The sequence below is a fragment of the Dromaius novaehollandiae genome, chromosome 10, assembly GCF_036370855.1.
Source record: "Dromaius novaehollandiae isolate bDroNov1 chromosome 10, bDroNov1.hap1, whole genome shotgun sequence".
NCBI classification, from domain to species: Eukaryota; Metazoa; Chordata; class Aves; order Casuariiformes; family Dromaiidae; genus Dromaius; species Dromaius novaehollandiae.
Window position 1 is genome coordinate 11,992,345 of NC_088107.1, and position 17,735 is coordinate 12,010,079.

The 17,735-nt window shown below is 41.4% G+C and overlaps 1 protein-coding gene across 2 annotated transcripts in view; it reads left to right on the forward strand.

The window, feature by feature from the left end:
- The first annotated feature begins 4,651 nt into the window (after positions 1-4,651).
- Positions 4,652-17,735, forward strand: part of SLC27A2 (solute carrier family 27 member 2) — a 28,274-nt gene continuing 15,190 nt past the window's right edge. The window contains exons 1-7 of one of the 2 annotated variants that reach the window (XM_026121255.2): positions 4,652-5,154; positions 8,259-8,468; positions 9,727-9,885; positions 10,414-10,538; positions 15,190-15,384; positions 15,744-15,831; positions 17,422-17,620. In XM_026121255.2, the coding sequence (XP_025977040.2) occupies positions 4,677-5,154; positions 8,259-8,468; positions 9,727-9,885; positions 10,414-10,538; positions 15,190-15,384; positions 15,744-15,831; positions 17,422-17,620 (1,454 nt within the window). In that variant the 5' untranslated portion in view covers positions 4,652-4,676. Of the gene's footprint in view, positions 5,155-8,258; positions 8,469-9,726; positions 9,886-10,413; positions 10,539-15,189; positions 15,385-15,740; positions 15,832-17,421; positions 17,621-17,735 lie in introns of both variants that reach the window. The other variant, XM_026121254.2, reaches the window with a different exon arrangement.

Here is a 17,735-nt window from a genome sequence, read left to right on the forward strand (position 1 = left end):
AAGCAGCTAACCCTCCCAGCATGCCTGTGCATGTAACATCATTCAGAGGCTGAAGATTCAGCTCAGAGTCAGCTTGGGATACTAAGAAATGGAAAAGGTTAGTAATACTCTGCTAAAAATATTAATTAATTTTTGGAATGTTAATTTTGGAGCCTCAGGTTTGAAATACTGTATGAAATGTAATTTAAAATTTTTGATAGGTATCAATCTATTTCTCTACTACAGTAATTTTTTATTACTTTAATACAAGTGAGCAGCCAATGTCTGTAGCTTTGCTGTGGTTATTCATCATTTATTCTGAAAATACTTTCACTAAAAGTTATTCCAGTCTAACTTCCCATAGAGACAAACTTACCCCGAAGGTAAGTTTCCAAACAAAGAGTTATTCCAGAATAACTGCAGCCCTTTAAATTCACATCCTATCTTACATCAGAATAATACGTAGCAACAACACTCCTGGTTTCCTAGCAAAATACCACCTCACATCTTCATATTCAAAAAAACTTATACATGATAGAGAATAACCACCCAAGTCCAAAAGAGAATGCTTGAATCCTTAGGAGTTCTGACCATATCCTCAGTGAAGGAAATGAACATTTTAACAGTAACTTCAAGGGGAGAGGATAGAACCAGTGTGCTCTAACACTGTAAATCACTAAACTTTTTTTTTAATTATTAAAAAACAACAGCTTATCAATGTGCAATAATTTGTTTGCCATTTTTATCCAATACCTCCAGACAGCTATGTTGACCAGTGTAAACAGATGGTATGCTGAAAATGATAAAAGGTTAAGTTATGGTCCCATAGCATAGGAAAAAATCATTCTACATAACAAGAAATACACTCACTTGTGACCTCTGCAGGCACTTTGAAATATGATGCATCACCCATGATTGATGCAGAGAAAAGAAAGAGTTCCATGAACATCAGCTATCATGGAGATATGATAAAAGTACTTGTATTTCAGGTGCTCCCACAAAGCATTAAAGGAATGGGAGGGGCAATGAAAGTTGCAGAGGAGGAGACTACAGAAAGTCATAAATCTGTTAACTGAGCACCTGTTGAAAACAGTAGTGAACAGGTTTGAACAGCCCTTGGTTGCCACACAGGCCTATGACAGCGCAAAGTCCCAAAGGGGTGCTTGGGCAGGAGCCCCTTGCTCAACATTAGCAATAGACCCTCTGCAGAGCCAGGCCCCTGGGCAATGCCCAGCACAGGATGGCACTGCTGACTGCCCCAAGGTGGGCAGGGCCTTGTCCAGTTCCCAGCACAGGTGCAAGCACACATGCTTCTTGTAACACCAAATAAGGGTCAGCCAGTCACAAGAAACTCCACCGGCTCTCTCCAATAAATTAGAACAGCTAATTGGAAAAAAAAAAAGGTGTAGGTACTAAATGAGGTTTGTTAAACTATAAAACCTAGCAAGCAACTAAGTCAATAAAAAAGCGCTCCTTTGCCCCAAGCTAAAAAAAATGATACTTGATTCAGCAAAAATACTGAAGTGTATACAAGGCAATTTACAGCCAAGCTGACACCTGGTTGAGGAAAAATGTCGATACATACTAAAGCAGTCCATAACATTAGTCAGGCACAAAGTAACCCACATGGATTAGTAATTCTCTCACAAAAAGAATTTAAAAATCAGAAAAGTACAAGACATTTCAAACCCATGTGCCATATACAGCATGCTTCCTGATATTTCATTAACTTCAAAACAAAATATGAATTAGCAGTTAATCACCTATTAAAGCTGCCATGGTAATGAGAAATACTTGAACAACAAAACTGTATATAGCAGTAGACTAACACACCTTCACCCCTTGGGATTACTTAAGAAAAATAAATTGTCCCAGTGTGCACTACAGACTAACTCCTAAGAGGGCTTTGCTTTGTATGGTTTCAGAAAACAAGACAAATCTTAGTGCTAAATCAGAAGTATAAGAAGGAACACTATAGACATAGATCATTTAGGACTTTGTTTTGGTTATTGCCTGTTGCCTCTCGTCCTATCGCTGGGCACCACAGAAAGGAGTCTTGCCCAGTCCTCTCTACACCCTCCCTTCAGATACTTGTACACATTGATAAGGCTGAACAGGCCCAGCTCTCTCAGCCTTTCCTCATATGAGAGATGCTTCAGTCCCTTAATCATCTTAGTGGCCCTTCGCTGGACTCGCTCCAGTAGCTCCACGTCTCTCTTGTATTGGGGAGCCCAGAACTGGACACAGTACTCCAGATGCAGCCTCACCAGGGCTGAGCAGAGGGGGAGGATTACCTGCCTTGACCTGGCAATGCTCTTCCTAATGCAACCCAGGATGGCCCCAAGACCAATGGCCACAAGGGCACATTGCTGGCTCATGGTCAACTTGTTGTCCACCACAACCCTCAAATATTTATTCTGTGACAATTTACAAGTTTTCCAAAAAATCAGTCCGGAATAAAAGGCAGACAGAAGTCCTTCAAAAGGCCACTCTGGGCATACTCATAATAAATGAACCTGAGGCTCTTAGCTCTCCAGACTGCTGATTAAGATTCCCTGGTAAACTTACAGAACTAATGCTACTGCCCACCTGAGAAAGTGAGAGGCCTAACTAAATAGGACAAGGTTACATAGGAAAACTCTTCTTCACAAGGCACATTGCAGGACTACAGCACAAAATTGCTACATACTCTTCTAAGCAAGTGGCTAGAATTAGTTAGGGTAGTTTGGCACTATTTTGGAAGGACTGGCTGTGGACATAACCCATTCGGCACGTTAATTTCTTCCTTGTTTCCCATGCAGTCGACATCAGGTAAAGAAGCTTTCAAAAATATTCTGTATTTTTTATGGCTGTAAGTCTTTAAAAAAACCACTAAGCTAAAGAAACTCTTCAAAAAACAAAATGGTCATGGTAATGCCTGGTAACGCCTGATGCTCCAGTTTGAAACAGTAGCTCTGAGAACTTTAAAAGACACTCATTTATCCAAATGCTAATGCTTAGTGACTGTCAAAATTTAGCCTAGACATAAAACAGTTACTTTTCAGCTGTGTTAGCTCTGAACCAGCTCATCACTGTCTCCATGAGTTCTAATGGGGACACATGGGGAGAAGTATGTAAGCAGGAAAGACCCTACTGGCTCTAGGGCACTTGAAATCCACTGGGTCCAATTTCAACTGCAGAGGAACTGCCTGGGAGATCCAAGTACAGCTAAACTGAATGGATAGCTCTGCTCCTTCCCACCCAGACTGAGTATCCATCACTTCCCTTCCAGTAGAGCTAGCTACAGTTCATGCAACAGCAAACCAAATTCACCTGGCAGGCCAATCAAAGTCTATAGTAAAGAAAAAGGTTTGCTGGCAGATCACTGAGCTGAATCAACTCACCTTGTGGCCAAAGAAATACCCTATCTGACATAAAGGGAGAGCAGGAAACTGACGGCGGGGGGGAACTGTCCTGTCAGTGACACAGAGCAAAACAGCAAGAAAAAGAAACATGGCCTTTAAACCCAGCAATGGCTGCTTGAACTTCACTGAGAAAAACAGTAAGTTCTGGTTGCTGTGCCCAGTCAGAAGGGTGAAATTCCTGGAGTTTGCTTCAAGGTTGTCAAAGTAACCAATGGCTCTCCCAGCCTTGGACAAAAGCAAGGCAGAGAGAGAGACTGTAAATTCCTTTTGTGCATCTAGAATACTAATAAACATTTTCTTTTAATTCAAAAATAAAAATCAAAGCACACTAATTTTTCAGCTCATTCAGTTGCTGTTTACCTATTTTGCCTATTTGCCACGCAGTCAGGAAAAGCGCCAGGGCTGGCACAGCAGGAGAGCAGGAACATGTTCCCCAGGGTGAGCTGTGTGAAACCATGGCAGCTTCTCACCTGATCTTCTAGGGATGTCCTACATCTCTCTTGGCGTGAATCTTGACTAGGCTTGTCTGCCTTTGTCAGTGATGACTGCAAAGTCAAAGGGGGAAATCCATATGGTCTATATACAATGCAGTGCGCGTTCTGCCTTGGAGAGAGGCTTCAGGCTTGTTTGTAACGAAACGTGCCAACCTTCTGGCACCCTCAGTCCAAAACTGTCTCTTCTCCAGCATCGCTGGGCACAACTTCTGACACTGCAAGCAGACGTGTAACCCGCCACCACCGATCGCCGCCAGCCCCACAAGGCTGTGACTAGAGCTTGGCGCCGCCGGGTACGCTCAGATTCCCTAACAACGGTCCCCAAACCGGGCAGCGACTGCCACCGAATTAGACAACTCTTCGGGGAGCACGGAGGGTTTGGGGGGAGAAGGACCGGCTCTGCCGGTCAGTCAGCGCTTGCTGGTGCCAGGGCATGAGCGGGGCACGGTGCTCGGTTCTGCCCCTGAGGCGCCGACGGAAGAAGTAGGCGGAGACCCGGGGAGGGACCTCTCGGCAAGGGCAGCCCGCCCGGCCCGCGGTGAAACGGGGACCGAGGGGCGGCTCTGCCGCTGTGAGGAGGAGCGGGCACGACCGTTGGTCTCCCTCAGCCCCGCGAGGCGCGGCCGTTGGTCGTCCGTTGCCGCCCGCCCGCGAGGCGCGGCCGTTGGTTCCCCCCTCCAACCTCGCGAGGCGCGGCCGTTGGTGCCCCCTCCCGCGCGGCGCGGCCGCTGGTTTCCGCCCCCCGCCCCGCGCGGCGCGGCGCGGCAGAAGGGACGAGAAGGGGCGGCAGCGCGGAGCCATGGTGCCCGCGCTGTGCACCGCGCTGGCGGGGCTGCTGCTCCTGCCGCTCCTGCTGCGCTGCGCCTGGCCCTACTTCTTCCAGGACTTACGCTTCGCCCTCACGATGGCGCAGGTGGCCAGGAGGGCGCGGAGAGCCGGCGCCCGCCGGCCCGCCCGCACGCTGCTGGATGTCTTCGCGCGGCGGGCGGCGCGGACGCCGCACAAGCCGCTGCTGCTCTTCGGCGGCGAGGTCTGCACGTACGGGCAGGTGGAGCGGCGGAGCAGCCAGGCGGCGCGGGCGCTGCGCGACGCCGCGGGGCTGCGGGCGGGCGGCTGCCTGGCCCTCTTCATGGGCAACCGGCCCGCCTACGTCTGGGTCTGGCTGGGCTGCGCCAAGCTGGGCTGCGCCATGGCTTGCCTCAACTGCAACATCAGGGCGGCGTCCCTGCTGCGCTGCTTCCAGAGCAGCGGGGCCACGGTGCTGCTGGCGGCCCCAGGTGAGGAGAGCGCCGCCCTGAGCCCCCGGCCGGCCGCTGAGGCGAGAAGCCGCTGCGGGAGGCCGCGGTAGCCGGGGAGAGCCCCGGGGCGAAAGGAGCGGAGGCTCCTCCGCGCAGGGCTTCGCGGTTGCCCGCTGCGCGGGGGCAGCTCCGCGGGTGGTCGGGGCAGCGGGGCCGGGTTGCCCCCTTGGGGCCTTCCCCGAGTCTCGCCGCGGCGGCTGAGTGCCCCTCGCCCCCGCGGCGCCCCGCAGGGGCTGGAGCGGCTGTCCGGCCGCTGCAGGGTGCTGAAGAGCAGGGCCTGGCTTCCTCCGCTGGTATCCCGGCATCCAGGAGCCGAGTTTGGGGATTGGAGAGGTTACATCAAACCAGGCGGATGGAAGAGTTCTCGGGATAATTTGCACCATGTTTGCATTTTCGGATCAAGTGCAAGACATGAGAATTGAGCTCAGGTGCTTTGTTATTTGATAAGGTTAATGAAGCCATAGTACTAAAATAGCCCTCGGTCACACACTATGTTGTTCCCAGTAAGGTTCCCAAGTCATGTTCAGACTGGAAACAATTAAGGTCATGCTCTTGGTGCAACTGGACAGTGACTTAGACACCTTAAGGTGGTTGCAGTCTATATAAAAGCTTGTGTCAAGTTTCACTTCAAAGACGAAAAGTGAACGCACCTAGATGAACCACATTACTTTTTCATAAAATAGACACGTTGGTATGTTTTCAGTGGAAAACTGCATTCTGTTCCGTATTGAGTAGAGACCTTATTTCGTGCCTAGTCTTTCAGTTGTCTGAATATATTTTTGTATGTATGTATGTATATGCATGCCTGACTGTATGGGAAGTCAAAGACACTGTTTATCTGCCCAGAGTTAAAAACATTTGCGTGAATATATATCCATTCTCAGCTTAGATAGTTGAACTCATTCTTCTACTGTATGTGATCGAGGTAGTTTATATGCCCCAAACTTTAGGAGTTCAAACATCAAGTTTTCTCCTTTCTTGATCAGTTTCTGCCTCACTGAAAATAAGTTCTGTGGAATCTCTGAACTTTCAAAATTAATTGGTATTTATCAACATGTATGGGAAAAGCTACTGTGTGCAAGAGAAAATTAATTTTTCTCATTTCTTCTCAACAATTTGAGTAATCAGGTATTGGCCTCAAATTTTCTAGAAAAGCTCTGGGAAGGGAATTTTTAAAGAAATAGTTTGCTGAAAATTGAGCTTTATTAATGAAAGTTTACTACATGCTTTAATCCACTAGTGATCACTGAATATAAGGAAAGGAAAGAAGTCTTTTCTGTTGGACCTTGATTCTGTCTATCCTTATCAAGTTTCATCCTTTATTATCTGGCTTCTCTAGGAAAAAGGTAAATATTGCCACATTAGAACTTATCATCATACGTGATCATGTCCGTGTGTTTACACAGACAAGTTTCCAGGAAAAAAATATGGTGAATTCATTAATACAGATTATATGCTATTAATGATATCTACAACAAAAACAGATTTCCAAGTTTCTTGGAGGGTTATTTATCTCTGTGAAAGTTTATTGGAGGATTATTAATCTCTAAGGTGCCAGGTTGTAAAATGTGTGCACAAAAGGCCTTATTTTATCTCCTTCATGCCTGATTGCAGCAAAGCAGCAAAACTCTTCTCCCATCCAGCTTTACTTTTTGTGCAACATCTGTGCAGTGCCAGACAATATCATGGAACAGAGGAAGACAGGCCAGGCTATACTAATATTTTGAGATTTTGATATTTTGATATTTGATATTTTGATATTTGAGAAAATAAGCCTCCATTAGATGTTCATGAGTAGCTCAGTGGCAAAGGCATAGATACCCCTTGTAATCCCAGGATACTGCTTGGACCAAAGTTGCAGCAGCAGTTCAGAATTGCTTGATGGGGGATTCCAAAGTCTGTCAGACTTGAAAAGTTTGCTCTTGTGCAGTTGGGACAAGCTTCTGATGCGGGGGTCTGGGCTTTATCTATAGTCAACCTGGAAATACAGTTTTGAGCAATAGATTTAATTCTTGGTATTAAGATTCCTAAGAGATCTGTTAATTTAATAATATTTTACTTACTCTTTGCTTTGAAATAAAACGAGTGCAGAAAAATAGGTAATATTTGAAAAAGTTTTATATAATGATGTTTCAATGAAACTGGTGTTGAGGATTCATTTTAAATCGTTTAAATGGATAATTCACAGGGAAATTGCCAGTGATCTGGAAGGCATTTAGTCTGGATTTCTAAGGAAACAAGATATATACAATTGCATCAACTGTCTGCTCATCTTTGCTAACAACTGTTGAATCCATTACCCAGTTCAATTTGTTAAGGGAATAAAAGTCTCAAGGGTGATTACGTACCTTCAGACTTGGCAGAAATTGCCAGCAGGTAGAGAGAGACCGGCATTAGTGCTTCAATGAGAGAAAGGCAGGCAGGACTTGATGATACAGGGAGTTTGTCTACTCAAGTGGCATATAACTGCAGTCATGCTATTTCTTGTTGGTTGGAGATACTGGAGGGAATATACAGGGAAATGGGACATGTGGAGGAGACAGGCACAGGAGGAGGTAGGACACAACTACCTAAAAGTCCAGGCATTCATAGTTCCATTACTTATGGAGTAAGTCACTTCTGCAGTTCTCCTCTGTGTGTTGAGACTTGATGAAGGAGAAGTTCATCTTTGTGAATAAAACATGGTGAGATTTAAGCAGCACCTACTTCTGTGCCGGCAGTTGCCAGGTAAGGCGCTTCCCACTGTGAAGGGGAACAGGAGCAACATGGAGCTGGTTAGGCCAGGTGCATGCTCCCTCAGGGTCCCACAGGGTATGCAGGCATGGGGAAGTGTGCCTGGATAGCAACTCTTTCATTTTGTTTGTCCATTCAATCTCATGCTGTAGAAGATCATATCAGTCTCAGTTCTGTGGGGAGACACCATTTCTCTTCAGTTCTTTTGCTGGATTCTGAAGTGACTTGGGCATGAGTTTCTTTAACAGCAATTAAACGTGAAAGCTCCTGAGGCAAACGTTGATGCAGTGATAGCACAGTTCACTGAACAGTATAGAATTTTCTTACAACACTTTTTTCCTCTCTTTAAGAGTTGAAGGGATCTGTTGAAGAAATACTGCCATTCTTGAAGGAAGAAAATGTTAAAGTTTATTACCTAAGCAGGACATCTGTTACAGAAGGAGTTGAGAGCTTTCTTGATAAAGTAGATGCTGCTTCAGATGAGCCTACTCCGTTGTCTTGGAGATCAGATATAACCTCTAAAACTCCTGCCATGTACATTTATACCTCTGGTACTACAGGTAATGTAAATTCATAAAAACTACACGGAAGGCCACACATGCTTCCTGACATTGTGATTTTTGAGTAAGGATAGAATCTGTTACTTCACATAATTGTGCTTATTCGTTCCCTCTGAGGTGACTGAAAATTTGATACTGATATCTAAAAGCAAAAAAGCATATAGAACATAGGCTGACTTTAAGCATCAATTCTGTGGGGAGGGAAGGGTGTAGAAGCTAACTAAATATATGCGTTTTCTGCCAGTAAAGTAACCATGCATCTGCTGTCTCTTATCCCTGGACACACTGCTACCTTAACTATGTGTCTCAGCACCCATCTCACACCCAGTACTTTGGATCATGAACTCTAAATGCTGGCCATTAAGTCATTGGGTGCCAGACGACCAAAGACAGTGAATGCAGCACAAAGTACAGCTAGTCATAGCCACTATGCAGACCTGTAGCTGATGTAGGAGCTGCTGCCTGCTTTATATGAAGGTATCTAGTGTTAAGAGCACTTAGCTACAACTCAAACTGGGTGACAAGGGTGAAGAAAAGGTAGTGTATGCTTCCACCCTAGCTTAGTCCTTTAGCCTTTCAGTAAACAGCACTCCCTTGGAAGGGAGAAAGCATGGATTTGAATCCTTTTAGGCTGCAGAATACCAATAACTCAGGTGTCTTTCCTCCTTGGTAAGAGCTCTAGCAGCTCTGTTCTTACAGAAACGGCAAGCACTGCCATCATTTTGTCTTCTAGTATCTGTTTCACAAGAGTAAGTAAGAATAAGTAGCAAGTTCAACGGTGTATGATGGGAAACCAGGAAAAGATTTTGTAATATAAATTCCAATTTCACATAAGATGATTCAGAGCTGTAAGGAGATACCTAATTCCAGGAGAGATGCAAGATTTGAGACTCATCACTGCTTTAGCATTCCCATTCCTATTGCTTAGCATGCTAGATTCTTCAAATCGCATTCCTTGGTAGCTCTTTTTCCCCATTCTCTATCTACTTATTCCTAGGTACCATGGTATTGGGAATTTGGACACTTAATGGGAGATAAGCACCTAAAAGTTATTTGTGGGAAGACACAACTTCACTAAGGCTAAACCCTAACATGTTTTCTAGATGCTAAATGCATACTTCCCTGAACTCTGGAACTACAATTTGCCTAGCCTAATGCAGGCATCAGAGGATAAGAGAGGAAACCCTTTCTTAAACTCCTGTGAGACTGCGTGGTCTTACTAGATTTATTGTTCATCTTTTTGGTTGGCTTTAAATAGGTCTTCCCAAGGCTGCGGTGATAAACCATGAACGAATAATGCTAGCTTGTGGTTTGTTTGATGCTGGCAAGGTTACCTCAGAAGATATTGTGTATACTGCTCTACCACTCTATCACAGCTCTGCCCTCCTCGTTGGCGTCCATGGATGCATCATGAAAGGTACAATACACTTGACTAGTACAAAGTGTTACTGCACAGAACTCATGCACAGATGTGATCATACAGATAGAGTTGCTCCTTAGCTACCAACCTTGAGGTGAAATAGTTGGTTATACATGCCTCAATAATCTGGGACCCCATAAGCCAAGAGACATTCTCATTTCTGATTACTCTCTGTTTTTCACATGACTTACACAGATCTTTGCCTTATACAGATTTGATTTCAGCACCTGGACAAACAGGATATGTCCTATCCTACATGACAGCTCTTTGCCTACCCTTTGGGCTAAGCAGTACAGCGTGCCATATGTTTAACCTACCATACTAGCTTTCTGATGAATAGAAATAGAGGTTGAATTAATTATTCAGCATGGATTGTATTTCAATATGTTTTAGGAAAAATACTTCTAAAAACCTATAAAACCCTAATTCTACAAGCTTTCTACAATCTTGCACTAAGAAATTCTATACAGTATTATATCATAACAATTGTTCCTTCTATTGTTTGTTTTACTTCTTTCTACACAGGTGCAACTATTGTTTTGAGTGCCAAATTTTCAGCAAGCCAGTTCTGGGATGACTGCAGGAAATACAACGTAACAGTGATACAGTATATTGGGGAAGTGCTTCGGTATTTATGCAGTATGCCACAGGTAACTTAACTACTGTGTGTGTGTGTGTGTGTGTGTGTGTGTGTGTGTGTGTGTGTGTGTGTGTGTGTGTGTGTGTGTGTGTGTGTGTGAGAGAGAGAGAGAGAGAGAGAGAGAGAGAAAGAGAGAGAGAGAGAGAGAGGGGAATTAGACTTCTAGGAGTATTGTCTATATTCAAAAAAATCTAACTGTAAGGAAGAGAGAATACACATTAACAGTCGCAAATGATCCATAATTGAGCATCTATCAGGTTCATTGAGTTTACTGTGCACTATGTGGCCAAAAACCAGGGGAAACCTTAGAGCAAAAACATGCTTTTTGGTTTTGGAAAAGTCTTTCTCTAAGTCAGGTTGATCAGTTCCCAGTTAACAATTTTTTCCTTGAAAGTTTGGCAAAAATCATTACTTTATTGGAAAAACATTGTTTGATCAGTATGAGCTATATATGTGATTCACTTTCCCATTATGCTTTGTTAATCAAATTTTAATATACTATTACTGCAAAAGGGACTGTTTTCTCACTGTTCTCACTGTTTTTCCACTACATGTATTCACTGTTCTCTCTGGTCTGGGAATACTTTTGGAAAGTCAAAGTATTAAAGTGAAAAGTGCATGGCCTGTGAGAATAATATTTGTTGAAAATTTTTAGGTATAATTTTGTGTAGTAAAATTTATGTTTAGATAGTTCTTTCTGCATGAGAGCTAAAGTAACTTTTTGCAGAATATTAAAGATATTACTCAAGATGAGAACTTACTGACTTCCAGACATGAGCTGGGACTAGTAAGAGTTCAAGGAACCAGTTACAGATAAAATAAACTATTCCAAAGATTTGAATTTGAAAGAACTTTACACATTAATCATCAAATATATCCAATTAATTAAAATAACACAGTAAGCAGTGTTGTTATTTACCTTTTATACAGTACCAGAGAAAACAGACTGCTGATATAGGGGATCTTAGGTAGTGCTAAGGAGCTATGCTCTTCTCTAATGAGGTTTACAATCTCATGGCACACTATCATGAATTCTTTTCAAGGAAAAAGGAGCTGGTGGCTTGAATTAACCACTCCTTTGAATAGTGGAACAATCACAATTAATCCTTTAATTGACATGTATTAAAGTGGATGGAAAATACACATACCTTATGTGATCACTCTTGCTGCAAACCAAAAATCAGTGAGGAACTCCCTAGGAACAAAAGGAGCTGTGCCATTTCATATCTAGTCAATGTGATACTTGGGTTTTTTGAAGGTAGGAATCTTAGCTCAAGACAATCATGACACACATACCCCGCCTCAGGTGAAAGCTTTAATGTGATTATTTAAGGTTAGCTACTTCTAAAGATACACTTAACATACTGTCACCATAATGCATCTATTCATAAATACCTTCCTGCTAAGATCCCTCCAGTCATATTAGTTAATCCTTGATTTCAAAATGTGCTTGCAGAAAATTACTTTCGTGGAAGGAGGCCTCGTGAATAGCAATTAGAATTTAGTAAGAATCAAGGTAATATCAATCAGTTTTACTAGCACCATTTGATAACTATAAGTCAGAACAGAGAAGCAGGTCTGCAGTTTCTTTGTGATGTATGTACGTGTGCAAAATATCAGATGTAAGAGTTCTTTTCTGTTGCTGGTTACAGAGATATGAAATAACTTCACTGAAATCAGTAGAATTTTTCAGGAAAGTGGTATATAAGCAAGATTCTGCTATTCTTAATATTATCTCTTCATGAGTTGTTAGCCCAAAATGAGCAGTTAATTACATAAAATAAAGTTTTATAATAATCTTAAGAGTGGGCCTCTGGATAACAGCAGTAGTTGTCATCAAAAAGTGCGGGCAAAGAAGATTTAAGCTGTGTTAAAGAAACTGGGCACTTGAAACATGTACTTACAGGTGGTTGTAACTTACCTAGGAGTCCCGCTGTTCTTGGAAAATCCCAATTAGCAAAGCACTCATAATTATTCAGTACTCGGTATAAATAAAATATACTGCGTATGCGGAAGCAAAGTGAAAAATTATTTCCTTCCATATAGAAATTTTATTGAGAAAATAAGCTTAAAGAATGAGCTCATATACTTGTGTTTGATAGAGTTGTGTCCTTTTATAAAGTCAGGATTCATATACGAATATAACTGAATCACAGGGCGTACCCTGTAACTTCCTGAGTTTAATCAGTATCTAAAAGACATTTCCAGTTGTCAGCAAAGTATAAATCAGTTCCTGAATGGGCTGAGTGAGTTCAGTAATGTTAGCCACATAGAGACATTTAGCTTAATCCCTAAAATGACCTGGTAATTAAAAACAACAGATTAGTTAGATAAGCTGATGAACCTGAAGCCTAATGAAAGAACCGAATGCTACAGCTGAGTTGTATTTGAGGCCGTCTTAGAAGTTACTCATTATTGACTTATCTACAAAGATGAGAGTTTAAGTAAGACCCAGGTTGCTAAGCTTCCATTATTTAATATAAGGTTTTTTATTTACTCAGTACAGAGAATGCAACATGGATGGAGAAAGCACTTTTACATAAGCAAAGTTTACAAGCTTAGTGTCTGGTGCCATGTATCCGTATGCATGCTACTTTGAGTGTACAAATCTCCCAGAAAGATGCAATTAATGGCTTAGAGTACAAGAACTTGACCTTGTGTATGTTACTGCTTAAATAGCAGTGGTGCCAAGAGGGTTTGGCCCATTATTGCAAGCATAACAAAAAGACAGTGATTGCAATGAGGAACTCACAGTATGAACAAAATCCACATTGATGTAAGATGTTACCTGCCTTAACTAAAGCCCTTTCATTACTGAATTTCCTTACTGCACTAGTAACTTTTACAAGTGCTACCATTTATTTCCCTTGCATATCCACAGAAGAAGTCAATGTGTGTCAGTTTTCTGACTGTATTTGCAGCTAACTTAAATAGTCATGTCAGAACAAATGAACAGTCCAAGTATTACAGAAATCATCTCAAAGGATACCCCTCCTTCCTTCCAGTAACTGTGATTAATGGCTAAATAACAAATTTTCTCTATTTGGCTAAGCAAATAGCAGGGGGGGATTGAAAATACAGATTTCAACAAGAGGTGAGGGACAGTATGGAGCTAAGCAGCAACCTGTCCTCAGTGAAACATTTCAAAATAGGTGTGTTCTAAGTTCAGACCTACAAATCCTCAATGACCTGGAGCTAGAAAAAAACTTCCCAGGAGAGACTAGGGTATTGTGCACACCGTTGTAGAACATTGTCTGCAACAAAAAGATTTTGTAAAAAGTGAACAGCAAGTTGTTTGGACAGTATGCAGACTTTCAGCAGATAAATTTGGTTGTTCCATTTGCAGTTTAGTTGTGCTCTACCATAGTAATGGCAGTTCTCTCAGTATCTCGGGGAGAAAGATATATTAATGTATTTCTTTAGATTAAATTTAAACTTCCACTGCTAGACTGTATCCTGTAGAAAAACAGTAATAATCCAGAAGTTATACAATTGAAGTCCAGAATAAAATTAATGTTTTACAGTATTTAAAAACTGCACATATTTTAATGTGGCAGTTTTTGTGCTTTTGGGGGAATATGTTGTTATAAAACCAATCCATTTTTGTCTTAATGGCCAAATGCCTCTCTTGAAGCACTCCTGAAAAGAGCAACATAGAGAAGTTTCAACTTCCAGTGTTCCATGCTTGTCTTCTAGCCCCATCATCTAGAACCTTGTCTTTTGCATAGTATTCCCTGAAAGACATAGAGCTAACATAACTGTTCTGCACAAATGGGCACTCCAGTCTCCTGCTGATAGAACAAGACTATTCTATCAGCAAGGTATTCTGAGTTAATAAGCCATTATATATTTAAAAGACTCTTTGTGCCTTAAAGTACTGTTAAATTAGGTATTACAAGGAACAGTTGGAGAAAAAGGCAGGCAATGGGGCAAAACAACCTTCCCATATTTTGCTAAAATTCTCTCAACTATTGTTACTCATTAGCACATTAGAAATATTTATGAATTACAAGTGTACAACGCAATTCATTGCTTCCTATTGTTGAGGATAAATATAAACATCTAAGAGAAGGCATAAGCAGGACTATCATCATCAATAGGTGTTTGTCACTTTTTACTCTGTAAACAAAAAGGTCTCAGAGCACTATTTAAAAAAATGAATGAAATGTTGTAATAACATTTTTAACAGGCTCCATCCTGCAGTGTTCACTTATAATGGCAAAAAGTTTGCTAACAAAGATTCCTACCAGTGATTTCCTTCCCCTCCCCTAATGTCATTTTAGGTCGTACAAATCTTTTGCTGAATTTAGGGTGAATTACTCTTTGGCAGATAGTCACCACAAGGCTTACAAACAAAATAAGTTAACATGGTGCCTGGGTTTCATTCTGGCTTTCTGCATATAATTAATTGTTCCTGTCCTCATCCAAATCAAGTTAACTAATAACAACAGTCAGATAGATATTTAGCCCAACTTGTTCAGTAATTTCTTCTCCTTTTATCCACATCATAACCACGTGCTTAGTTGTAATCATGTTTGCACATGTTTTACTTCAGAATATGCTCAATACTTTAGCCTAAAGTTTCCTTCAGAGTTTTCCACAGATGTAGAAGCTTTCACTCCGTAGTGAAACACTAATGCATGACTGTTTCTTATTTCCAGAGAAAAAATGATCAGGATCACAAAGTCAGACTTGCCATAGGAAATGGGATAAGGACTGATGTTTGGAGGGAATTCATCCAAAGATTTGGAAAGATTAGTATTCTAGAGTTTTATGCTTCAACTGAGGGGAACATTTCCTTCGTTAATTACACTGGAAAAATTGGTGCAGTGGGAAGAGTGAACTGCTTACAGAAGGTAAGATGGATAACAAAACTTGGCATTCTGTGCTTATTGGTGAAGTTTAGCATATTGCCAAGGGCCCACACAAGGCCTGATAAATTGGGAAGCACCCAGGGCCCAGATATGTGTTTGGCGAATGTGCCCAGAGAGAAGAATTATGGAGAAGTCCCCAAGTACAGTCTGTAAGTGCCCATGCTAGATACCACTGACATCTGTCACTAGTTCAGGTAGGAGAACATTGACACTCAGCACTTCCAGTTGAAATGTGATATATTTGGCACCTGTTAAAGCTGGATATGTAGCATAATTATGAAAATATTTTTCAAAGATTGAATATTCACGTGTGTATACATTTTGCAAATTTTCACTAGAAGATCTTACGCTATGAACTGATTAAATATGACGTAGAGAAAGATGAACCAGTCCGAGATGAGAATGGATACTGCATAAGAGTTCCCAAAGGTAAAAACTCCTTTAAAAGCATTCAGAAAGGTGTGTACTTTTAAAAATATTATATCTTTGCATCACTTTTATCTGGAAAGATGCTGAGAACTGCAACTGAGTAAGCCAGTTTTTAAATAGAAGTTAGAAAATACATAACAAATCTTGTACTATTGTAATACAACTTAACAGAAAGATAAAAGTACAGTGGGAAATCAAGCAAGTGTATACTTTGATTTTCATAATTGTTCTAGTTTTAGTAGTGGACATGCTAACATTTTTACCTTTTGAGTACAGGTCTTGACTTTCAGCTGGAGTTATTTAATTCTTCGCAGACTTTGTACTTAACATGCCATTAAAGAAACATTTGCAAAACAAAAAGCGATTCTTTTTGTCACCAAAACTCTTCATCATTGGCAATAGAAAAAGCACGCATGAAAATCCTTTCTTATACTTCACCTTGATATCAGTTTTCATAGCTGGGGGGGTTTATTTATTGGCACAGGTGTACCTGGGTTTAAACCAAATACTTCAGATACTTGTGATTTTGTTGGATTCTGTTACATGTTCAAGTCATTTGCGTGAGGGAGGAATCGGAGTGAGCACCTGGGCTAGACAGTGAGACACTCTCCATGTATAATGGAACTGGGGGACGGATAACCAGTTATGTTAAATTCCCATTGCTGAGGAATATACCAGTTATGTTAATAGAGAGTCTGCCCCATAGGCAGCCTGTCCTATGCCAACTGTCTTTATGGAGTCTCTTGAATTTAGGTGAGGAGGGATGCCCACATGTACATTCCTCTGTGTTAGGATTTACATACGTATAACTAACATTTTAGTTGTTGAACTGGGGAGGAGTGGAAAATACCTGCAATGTAAGAGACAAAAATGTTAAAAAAAAAAAAAAAAAAAAAAAAGTAAAATCCCAGGCTTGAAAAACAGGATGGCAACAGACTGTTATGTTGCGGTTGAGTTTCAATTTACATAAACATGTAGGTGTTCCTTCTCCCTTCATAAATTACTCCAGCTGTAGCAAATGAAAGAGTAAGGAACATACTAAGCAGCCTTTGGGGCAATTTTGCATTCAAAGTAAGCAAGCTGAAACCCAATGCATTTGGTTTCTAAATGCAACTGATTCTTTTCGTTGAGAGGTCAGCAAGTCCCACACCAACCGAGATACATGGATGTAAGTAGCCTGTATGGAGAGTGGCTTTCTGAAGACATTCCTGTGTAGATTTCCTTTGTAGACACAGTTCTTATTGAGTCATGTGTTTTAAACTGCGGTTTATGAAGCTGCCTAGAGCATCTGAGCAACTCTTTTCCACTTAACTGGTATCAGACAAGACATCAAAGACTCTCTTCTGCATTAATACAGGCAGGTGACAATTTGTATTATCTACAGGTATTCCTACTGAGAGCTAATGAATTGAGAGGACAAGATGAAACTCTTAATCTGTACCTCCAAAGCTAATTTTTAGGGAAGATGATTATAGAAAAAAATCTCAATTCTTTAATGTCTGCAGACCTCAATAGTAACAAAAATTGGTAAGTTTGGGCAATTTCCATTGTGCTTTTTAAATGAATAGCAAATGTTTTTCCTCTTCATAGGTAAACCAGGACTCCTGATCTGCAGAATCACCAAATATGCACCATTTAGTGGCTATGCAGGAGCAAAACACCAAACAGAGAAGAAGCAATTAAGAGATGTTTTCCAGAAAGGGGATTTATATTTTAATAGCGGTGACCTTTTAGTGATTGACAATGATAACTTCATTTATTTCCATGATAGAACTGGAGACACATTCCGGTTAGTGCATTTATTCAAATGCTTATCACAGAAAAAAATATTTATTGTCAAGACTGATTTCATGTTCAAGTATTTCATGCTGACTGATGAAAACTGTTTTCTCTGACGTTAGTCA